Here is a 10,849-nt window from a genome sequence, read left to right on the forward strand (position 1 = left end):
TCTTGCCGTGAGCCCGAGCATCAGTGCTACCGCGGCGCTCTTGGTACTGCTCGTCGCAACCCCAGAGCAACCTCCTCCCACTCCTCTAGCTGGCGCCACTGCCCTCCATGGTGAGTCCATCCCCTGCTAGATACGTCCGGGGGGCTAGCCGCTGGATGCTCTGCTTCAACAGTGTCGCACTGCCCCCAAAATTTGGCGCTCTGCATTTTGCTAACTGTTGCTGCTAACTGCTATTTTGGTCCATGTTCTGTAGCGTTGTTGCTGACTAATGTGTGCTAGTAGCTAACTCATGGAGATGATAGGGGGAATGGAACGATGTGCATTGGTCAGTAGAGATTCCCCTGGCTTCCTCCTAGCCTTGCTTTTTTCTGTAGCAACTTCATCATGTGAGAGGAAGCCAAGGGGATCACGAAGTTATGTAGTGGAGTTGCCATGAAAAATTTGTTGCCATGGGCATAATATGTTACGAGTAGTTGCCCTGGCTTTGATAAAAAAAATTCATGGCAAATTTTGAACATACATTTGCCATGGCAATTTTTCATCATTTTCCTTATCATTTCATATTCGTGGCAAATTATTCTATGAAACCATGGTAAATTTGAAAAAAAATCCAACTACAATTTTTGATTATGCATTTTTTCCATGGCAAATTTGATCATTTTTTGTGTTGTTTCACCTACACAACAATTTAATCATACTAAAAGATGGCAAATATTGGTAAAATACCATGGCAAATTTGAACATGCATTTTTGCCATGGCAAATTTGATCATACATTTGCCATGGCAAATTTAAAATATGCATTTTTTTTCCATGGCAAATTTGAAATATTCATTTTTTCTGCCATGGCAAATTTGAATATGCATTTTGCCATGGCAAATGTGAAGTATGGCAGTTTTTGCCATGTCAAATCTGAATATGCAGTTTTGCCATGGCAAATTTAATCATTTTTTGTGTTGTTTTCTCATACATGGCAATTTTAATCACATAAAATATGGCAAGTTTTGGTAAATACCATGGCAAATTTGAACATGCTTTTGCCATGGCAATTTTCTCTTTCTTTTTAACATGGAAAAATTGCTTCATATTTTTTGACCATGGCAATTTACTTTCATGGAGCATGGGCAACTGTAGTTTACGGAGCATGGCAATTTCTTTTGTTTGCAACATGTCCAAAAATCACTTTTGTTTGGACCACAGATTTTAGTTTAATAGATCGTGGAAAATATAGTTTATGGAACATGGCAATTTTATTATATGGACCATGGCAAATGTCTTCTCTTTTTTTTGCAGCATGGCATTTTTCTTTTTGAACGGGCCCATGGAAAATTTAGTGAATGCATCATGGGACTTATAGTTTATGGATCATGGCATTTTTTAGTCTATGCCTCATACAAATTTTCTATTTTTTGAACGGGACCATGGCAAATTTTCTTTCATGGCAGTTCGTGGAGCGTGGCAATTTTTCGTCCTTCTTTGCAACACGGCAAATTTTCTTTTTGAATGGGACCATGGCAAATGTAGTTTACGGGGCATGGCAAATTTTTAATTATATGAACCATGGCAAATTTTCTTTCTTTATTGCAACATGGCAAATTTTCTGTTTTCAATGGGACCATGGCAATCTCAGTGCATCTTTCATGGCAACGGTAGTTTATGGAGCATGGCAGATTTTCTTCCTTCTTTTACAAGCTTGCAAATTTTGTTTTCGAACAGGACCATGGCAAACTTAGTGTGTGTATCATGGCAAATGCAATTTTCGGAGCATGGCAATTTCCAATTTTAAGGACCATGGTAAATTTTCTCCTTTTTTGCAACATGGCAAATTTTCTTCTTTGAAGGGACCATGGCAAATTTAACGGGACCATGGCAACATTAGATTTACTCATGTTTCAAAAATAGATACCATCGCAATTTTATTTGCCCCATGGCAAATTAAGTTCAAGCATGGCAAATGTAGTTTAAGGGTCATGGCAATGTTCTTTTCCTTTAGCAACACGGCAAAATCTACTTTCCATTTGACAATGGCAATGTAACTCCTCCCCGGCCTAGACGTCGACTAAGATGCCGACCAGGAGGTCGTCCTCCATGATGACGACCATGATTTTTTGTTTTGTTTTTTGAAAACATGGCATTTGTTTGAATTTTTATGTGATGGCAAGTTGATATGCACCCCCGCTGCAAAACTTGCCATGTTTTTAGCTTGGGAAACAACAATATTTTCCATGGCAAATTCATACAATTTGCCATCATATAGCAGTAGAGATGTCATGGCAAATTTTCAACCAATTTTTTTCCTTGGGTATAATCAATATGTAGTTTTTGCGTTGGCATTGTTTACTGCTTAGACCATGGTAATTCCAATACTTTTAGACCATATTTTTCATAACCAGATCAATAACAGCAATTTTAATAGAAATCATTCGTATACAGCAACTCTATCAAACTTGTTGCGCCATGGCATTACATATATATGTATATATATATCATTTTATACAATACTTTTCCATGTACACTTTGCAAACTTGTTGCCATGGCAAAAAAATTCTGACACAAGTCAAATTGTTTTTGTTGGCACGTATGTACTATACGGCAACTGTATTGTTTTTAATTTTTATAAACACATGTTCCTGGTGCTGTTTTTTGGCTTGTTTTAGTGAAGCAATAGGTAACTGGGCTGCATGTGCTTTTTTCGTTGCCAGCGTCATGTTGTGCCAACAGGAAATCATTCGGTCTAGGTTCGATCCCGCACGAAACATGTATGTTGATACAGGGGTGTGTGGTAGGGTGTTCCTCCTGCCACACGTGTGGGCGGTTCTAATATTCGCCCACACATGGCACGTGTGGGCTGTCTTCTACTCACACCACACACGGTGTGTGGGCGGGTGTTGCTCCCACCACACGTGTGGCAGTTATTGGTTTCCAATAATATCTGCATTCCAGGTGGGTGGGGCTCGCCCGCATGTCTTCCAAGGCAATGGAGCAAGTCTGGACGGCCGCCTCGTCAAGAAGCTTCCGCTTGCATGATTGAGCCAGCGTCGGCATGCTCGACATGGCAACGTTCCACTTTCATGTTCGTGCGGCCAGTGTCATCCGTAAAGCAATTTCGAAGCTAAAGTCGTACCCTTCATGAAATTGCAACCGTCAACGCTTCGCCTCTTCGACGATCTTCCTCACAATACCATCGAGGGTGATCATCTCCCACTCTTTGTCATTGAGATGTAAATGAGTGAGTGGATCCATCAGCCGCGAACTGCACACCAACATTTTGCGTTCGTGTTGGACGGGTCCCCATGCAGAAAAGGCTCTCCAATTGTGAACTGAGGGCCATGTAAGGGTATTGATCATGCATGTTAGAATCCCCTTCTACCCTTTGGATCTTGAACGACGTGGTCACGTCCAGTGGCGGAGCTAGCGAGGAAGAGCAGAGGGGGCAAATGACGAAATACAATTTGTGCCACCCAAAATAGAGTTTCTTTAGAAAAAGTTCATGGACTGGGGGGGGGGGGGCATGGCCCCTGTAGCAATAGAAATAGCTCCGCCAGTGGTCACATCACATCCAACGGTCAAGATGAAACGTTGGTTGTTGTCGCCTATGGCCTTCCAGGTTGTGAAGAAAGCAGTGGACTCGGCTTCTAGGTATCACTTCCGAACAAAATCACCGCCCATCTCTATGATGCACGTTGTCGTACAAACTACACCAATGACCGTCATCATGATATAGTCGACATTAGTGGGGAAGGAAGTCAAGCAATGATTAGGGTGATGATTTGGAGAGGAGTAAGGTGGTTTCAAGAGTATACAACAAAGATGACGACAGTTAAGGGCGAGAGGGGGTGGGGGTAGAAAAGGCAACACCTTCATAATTGGAATTTTTATCGATCATGTGGACGTGGAAAACCACATGTTACATTTTCGATAGTTGTTGATGTGTCGATCCAATCCGAGCAATCGCCCGAGAGCTGCATCTTATCATTAATTACACTCAACTGACAAAAATATGGCATGGTTAGCCAACCAATAAAACTGAAGTAAATATTATGTTCGCCTCCCTCACACGTATGGTTGGTCCGGCATGTCACACTAGAAACCAATGTTGCCTCCGTTGTGTCGCTCATCGAAGGCAGCAACGTCGTCGGCTTATTATATCACCGGCATGTGAGACTGTTTGTGTGCAAACATAGTAAGCCAAAACTCATCTCTCCATTGCGTATGAAAATTTCCCGAAAATCCTTCTCCACCATGCTTGAAAATTTCACTATTTTTTTTCATGTTTTCTTTTTAGTTAAGTGTTAAGAGTTGTCTTTTTCAAAGAGGAAAAAGTGATGTACTGAAGGACTCACACAAGCGTTGGATAAAAATTGAGCGGTGGAGAATACCGATGGGAGCATGTACACGGAGAAGGTAGAGCAGCGTCCGTGTAAATAACGGCCGTGGCAACCATCCCGTCCACGTGGCGCCCAACTGCTGGTCCAGCAGATCGATTGCCCATCCAACACCGGCGCACTACACCCGGGAGGCGCGAACGAAAGCCACAAACAAACGACGCGCCCCCGTTCTTCTTCTACCGGGCGCCATGGCCGCCGCATTAGCAGCGCCTACAGGCCTCCTCAAGCTCCCTCCTTCTTACGCGCCGCCTTCTTCCCCCTCTCCCCCTCTCTCCAGCACCTCCTACGGGCGGCGCTCGCGGAGACGGCCTCGCCTTTGGCGCCGCGGAGCCCCGCTGCTCGCGGTGGCGGCCGGGGAGGTGTCGTACACTGAGCCGGAGGAGGCGCTGCTGGAGGCCCTCGTCGGCGTACAGGGCCGTGGCCGTGCAGTCGCGCCGCGCCAGCTCCAGGCAAGGAGCCAGCCCACTTGCCTTTGAGACTTGAGCACACGCGTGTTCTGCGCAGCCGCGCGCCATGTGCTTGTTGAAATGTCAGTGTTACTGATGCAAGCGTGGTGATCCGCATGTGCAGGAGGTGGAAAGCGCAGTGCAGACTCTGGAGGCGCTGGAAGGTGTGCCCGATCCGGTAGGTGGCCTTGTGCTTTTTTTCTGTATGATTTGTGCTTGAAGGTAGGTATTGAGTTACCTGATGAACTCATGGAAGTGTATATTTGTGTTTTACAAAAAAGGACAAAAAATAACCATCATTTGTCGGCAGCATGTGCATATTTGTCTCGAAATACTTTGATCTTTAAATGGGCACAACTGAAGATATGCATATTGTGCCATGAAGTGAATTGCCATCAACAATTTTCATTATTCTAGAAAAAATAAAATCAAATGATCCAATCATGTTTAACTAATTAATTGTACCAGTTCAGAAGATGTTCTTCCTCCGTTTAAGTTTACTTGTCACTTTTGACTGTAGCATGGTTACCAAGGAAACAAATTCATTCATCCAGTGTGTCAAGAACTGAAATGCATCTATAACCGAAGATGAAGTATGGTGAATGAAGTATTACATTGTTCTTAGCATTTATTGAGGTGACTATTAGAGAAACTACAAATAATGAATACCTCCATTAGCATGCATGTATTTGACTGCTGTAAATTTTCTAGAAAAATATATTAGAAAACAAAGGTTGCTGCTTAGCATTTATGGTTTATATGCAGACCTCTTCAAGTTTAATTGAAGGTAGTTGGAAGCTCATATTCACTACAAGACCAGGGACGGCATCCCCCATTCAGGTAGAATAAAACTAGCATGCTCATGTGAGCAACTATATGTTCCATTTTGTATTTTATCTATGCATTACGTATTCAGCTGTTGGATTGTTCACACCTGTAAAAGTGACTAAATTTGTTCTCAATTCACATTTGATGCAGAGGACATTCGTTGGAGTTGACTCTTTCAGCGTCTTTCAGGAAGTTTACCTTAGAACAGATGATCCAAGGGTGGTCAACGTTGTCAAGTTTTCAGAAACAGTTGGTGAACTGGCAGTACAGGTAACTGCTCTGTCGATAACTCAATGTCGCCTTAGCTTCAAATGTATAGGGAAGCTTTGTGTATTTTGATGTTTCCTATTCAACCATAAATATGCTCGTGATAGTCTTGCCCCAAATTCTGCTGCTTCATTTATTGCTGCCCTCAGTGTCTAATTGTGTCTTCCAGAGTCTGGTTCTATATAGAAACTCATCGGGTTGTAGAAGAATTATATAATAATATATGTAAAGTAAGCTTCAATGTCATGCTAGAGGGAAGTGCATGGGTATTTCCTGCACAGAGTAAATACAACGCTGGAATTAATATGAGGACCAATATTATCAGGAGCTAAACAACAAAATTAATAAATATAAATTCACTTGATCATCTGATTTTTTTGCTAATAACAGTGTTTTAGGATAGACCGGAGGGGATACGGTAGCGCTATACTGAAACACGTTGTATAATACATGATACCATTATGGGTGTCCTGATCTTTCGATGAAAACCATGATATTGATTCGGTGGAGTAGACTTTGACAACTGGATTACTCTGTGCCCAAGAATTCTTTTTTACCTTCATGGAGAGGCTTCATTTTATAATATAAGTCACCAAGCAACACATTGTCTTCATGCACTGTCTTCATCTTGAGTGACATGATCGTCATTTTCTTCTTGGTCTTGACATTGATTCCTCTTTTGAACTTAGATTCTTGGTCTTAACTTGTGCTTGAACCTTCTTTTGACCAGCAAGTGGAAGTAGAGGTAGTAGTGGTTCTATCTACGGTGGTCATGTCCTCGTTAGTACATTACAAAGCCGGTAGTAGAGCCAAACACATAAATATCGTTCATTTTTCTTAGTGTGGTTCTTTCATAAGACTTGGCGGATAGAAGATTACTGCTGAATTAATATGTATTTTTTTATTATTGGAAATGTTGAAGACTCACTGAGTGTTCAATTGATCTATTGCCATAGTAAAAATGTAGAATGTTGGGAAGAGATGGCTTCTGCTCCCTTAAATATGGATACCTAAACTAGTAGTCTGGAACTGTTGATTATATTCAAGGAGGATATATGCTCTTACTTATTCTACTGCTAAGTGGTACATCTATAGTGCTTTAAGGATGTTCTACATGATTTTGCAATGAGGTTTGTTAAACAAAATATCAGGCAGAAGCAACTATAAACGATGGGAAGCGCATTCTCTTCCGTTTTGACCGAGCAGCATTCGCTTTCAAGTTCTTGCCATTTAAGGTTCCATATCCGGTGCCATTCAGGCTTCTTGGGGATGAAGCAAAGGGTTGGCTTGACACTACATACTTATCTCGTAGTGGGAACATACGTATTTCAAGGGGAAACAAGGTATGTAATACATTGTCTGCATGTAACGTTGCAGCCATGGATTTAGGGTTTTGAATTGCATAATTATTCTCTCAATTTTGTTGAACCCATGGTGGAGTATATGTAAAGCACTTCTCCATAAAATATGCGGTTTTTCCAGACCTCCTTGTATTTTATTAGCTTTCCAAAACAACATGTAGTGCAGGGAACCACATTTGTTCTCCAGAAAAGTGCAGACCCAAGGCAAATGTTGTTGTCAGCTATATCTGCAGGAACCAGAGTAAAAGAGGTGTGTTATTATATCTTGGACGTCCGTCATAGCAGTAACATGAGGTATTCATTTGTACAATATGCTTGTTGGCCAGGCTATAGATGATCTTACTTCAAGCAGAAAAGGGGTTGTGGTTGATATGAATACCCTAGCGGGAGAATGGCAACTGTTATGGGCTTCAGAGGTCAACCTTTACATAAGCATTACAACAGCGATTTGAGATTTCTATGCATGCCATTTCTTTTCTGTAGAGCTTGATTTCTTGTTGGTCATGATTTTATTATGATTGATTAGTTGACTATGGAAATCAAAATATAACAAAGCACTCCCAGACACTTATGAGTAACATCATTTTTCTCTATCTTCTTTTCCAGTAATCATATTGTACAGTTTGTTATGATTTCTGTGTAAATCTATTTACACTAGGGTTCTTCCCAGCCACCCTTATAAAAGAACATAAAAAATTGTACGGGTATCAGACCGAGATTGAAGTTATGATTCTCGCTAGAGTCAAAGAAGGTGGATGCTTTTCTGCATTTTTGAAGGGCCTGAGAGCTAATGCATATTTATGTTTGACGAATGCAACTGACTTGGTAGTCATGACTCCTGTTATTCACAATTTTTTTGGCTGTCCTGAATGCAATCTAATGGTTCAGAGACTAACTCTTTTCTGTGTAAAAATACGAAGGTTTTAAGAAAATGGGTTCAAAACTATCTGACTCCCGTGCAATTTTCCATGTAATCGCATAAGTAATTAAGTATTTTCAAAATGATACAGGAGAATATATACTATACTTTAGAGATGGCATATGAGGGGTAGGGGTAACTTCCACTGCTTGTAGGATGTGTTTTCCCTTTCATATATTTAGTTGTATCTGCAGAGTGAGAGTGGAGGTGGAAGCTGGTCATCTGTTGCATCTGCCGGTCTCAAGGATTTCCAGGTAAGCTACAGAACTTCAGAAAAGCCGAGGAAAAAGATGATATGATACTCTCGTGTGTTTCTTGGTACTTGACGCGAATCAACTATTCATTCAGACCATAAAGGAAGATGGGCAACTGAAGAATTTGGTGAACCCCTTTCCAGGTGTCAGCCTCAGTGCAAGAGGCAACATATGGTAAGTTTGAAGAACTGCATATATGTTTATGTGTATTTCCTCTCTCGGATCGTTTCAATCGTCAACGATAATGAAGCAAATATAGTGTGAGTATCTTTACTCCATTCCGTCAGTACATGTGATGTACAACTCTTAAAACTAATATGTTGACAAAATCAAATAAAACGGTAATATATTTCCTTAATGCCAGAAGGAAATGCGAACATGCATTGACTGTACAGTACAATATTCTGTACACATGGTCACATGCAGGAGAGGTGATGTTACACGTGCTGCGTAAAGACTATAAGAATGGTACATACAAATGACTTCATAGATGTTTAAACCATCGGGACATTGACTCACTTCATGACTACTTTCATACATCAATACGCTGTTGCCGCACAAGCTTCATACAGCAGTCTGTTACTATCCATTATGGACATGTATCAAAATTCGGGTCACACAGATTTTTTCTGTTCCTCTCTTGGAGTTCCCTTGTGATCCTGATTTATACACCTCCACTTCAACACTACTACAAAAGGTACACTTATATTTTTGTGCTAAGTATGTTGTGTTGAACTTGCAGCAAAACTGGGAACAACAATACCTTCAGCGTGTCCATGAATGAAGGCGTTACTCAAGTTGGTGGCGTACAGTTTCCTTTAGAAACCGGAGGAGAATTTGTCATGGAGATCTTGTAAGACTCGACTCCCATTTCCCTTTTTTGACTTAAAAGATAAGAGTTATGGACTGACCAATTTGTTGGTGGTCATTGTTGGCTCGACATATTTGATAATTAATTCTTGTCCTGACACCTATGAATTTCCTTTCAGGTACATTGACAATAAGATAAGAATATCTAGCCTCAACCAGCACAAGCTTGTTCATTTATGCATTGTAAATAAAACATAAATGGCCAAATTGCTTGAGCTTATTGCTGTAGAAATTGTTGTATATAACACAGTACTTATATTGATGAAATAACTGTATTTTAATGTAATATAAGAGATTTCTCAAATCATTATGTGATACACCCATTTTTTATTTTCCCTAATTATCATTTCCCCTGGATTTATGCTTTTAGCTAGGAATCTTTTTCTCTGCTAGTCATGATGTTTGAAGAATGCCAAGACCTCCACCATATATAAATCTTGTTATGACATTCCTCAATCCGCATCCACCAAAAATACCTCCCCCCAGTTCCCCATTTTACCCCTTGGTAAAAAGCCTCCAAAAATAATATGAAGAATTCCACCATTTGCATACACTCACAAAGACTCTTATAGGTATAGCATCACGAGGGTAAAAAATATGTCTAACCATATCCTCATCCCAACTCTTTGTCCCGGAGAGGAACATGTTACACCCACTTAATCCTTCATCTATCTCTCTTGCTAGAATTTTTTAGTCCAGACTTTCTTGGCAGCCAATTGTTCAGCAAATATTGACATTCTTTCCACATACACTCTCCACATGACTCTTTTTTCAATAATTCCAAACCATGCATGATTTACTTGCCACAACAGTGAAAAAAATAGAGGAAAAGGATTGTCCAATAAATGATCATTAGGATAATATTATCTCTTAGTAGTCTAGCATAAAAAGGTATGGGATTCACTAGGAGGTGTCAAGCCTGTATTGCCAAAAGAGCCACATTAATAAATGTAAGTCACGAAAACCCATGCCTCCATGCCCTTTTGGCTTGATAGTTTTTCCCCATGAGTACCTTTTGTGCTTTTCTCCTTCTCCCCCACTAGTAGTCCCTAATCAAATGAGACAAGTCGTCGCATAAAGCAGCGGGAAATCTAAAAGTCCCTATCACATAAGTTGGCAAGGCCTAAATGACAGATTTAATCAAACTCTCCTCAATCGCTCTAGAAAGATACTTCTTCATCCAATTCACTAATTGCTTCAGGAATTTGTCTTTTGTAGATTGAAGTTTGCCATCTTTCATGTGTCCCTCGAGAATTGAGAGTCCCAAACATTTGCCCTCGAAATTGTCCGTGACCACCTGAAGAATCACCATGATGCCTACTTGGTCCTCAAACTGCACTTTTTGCCAAACATAATATAAACATTTGGATGAACTTAAATTTCCGTCTCGCACCCAATTCTTACGAAGCCAGTATATTCTTGATGACCGGCAATTGATCAACGAATGTTTTACAAAATAATTGCATTCGAAATTTCCATTCGGTCGGTCGTGAGTTTGATTCCACCACTTTTAATTT

At 40.6% G+C, this 10,849-nt stretch overlaps 1 protein-coding gene across 1 annotated transcript; it reads left to right on the forward strand.

Annotated features, from left to right (window-relative positions):
• Positions 1 to 4,508: 4,508 nt before the first annotated feature.
• LOC125537742 (Plastid-lipid associated protein PAP / fibrillin family protein) lies at positions 4,509 to 9,639 on the forward strand. Its single transcript, XM_048701061.2, has 11 exons — positions 4,509 to 4,836; positions 4,958 to 5,011; positions 5,599 to 5,673; positions 5,812 to 5,931; positions 7,080 to 7,271; positions 7,456 to 7,539; positions 7,616 to 7,705; positions 8,403 to 8,462; positions 8,557 to 8,636; positions 9,205 to 9,315; positions 9,452 to 9,639. Exons 1-11 carry the CDS (start codon positions 4,576 to 4,578, stop codon positions 9,528 to 9,530), a joined length of 1,206 nt encoding a protein of 401 aa, XP_048557018.2. The 5' UTR covers positions 4,509 to 4,575; the 3' UTR covers positions 9,531 to 9,639.
• Positions 9,640 to 10,849: the final 1,210 nt, after the last annotated feature.

This window comes from Triticum urartu, chromosome 2A (assembly GCF_056163025.1).
Source record: "Triticum urartu cultivar PI428250 chromosome 2A, HENAU_Tu73, whole genome shotgun sequence".
NCBI classification, from domain to species: domain Eukaryota; kingdom Viridiplantae; phylum Streptophyta; class Magnoliopsida; order Poales; family Poaceae; genus Triticum; species Triticum urartu.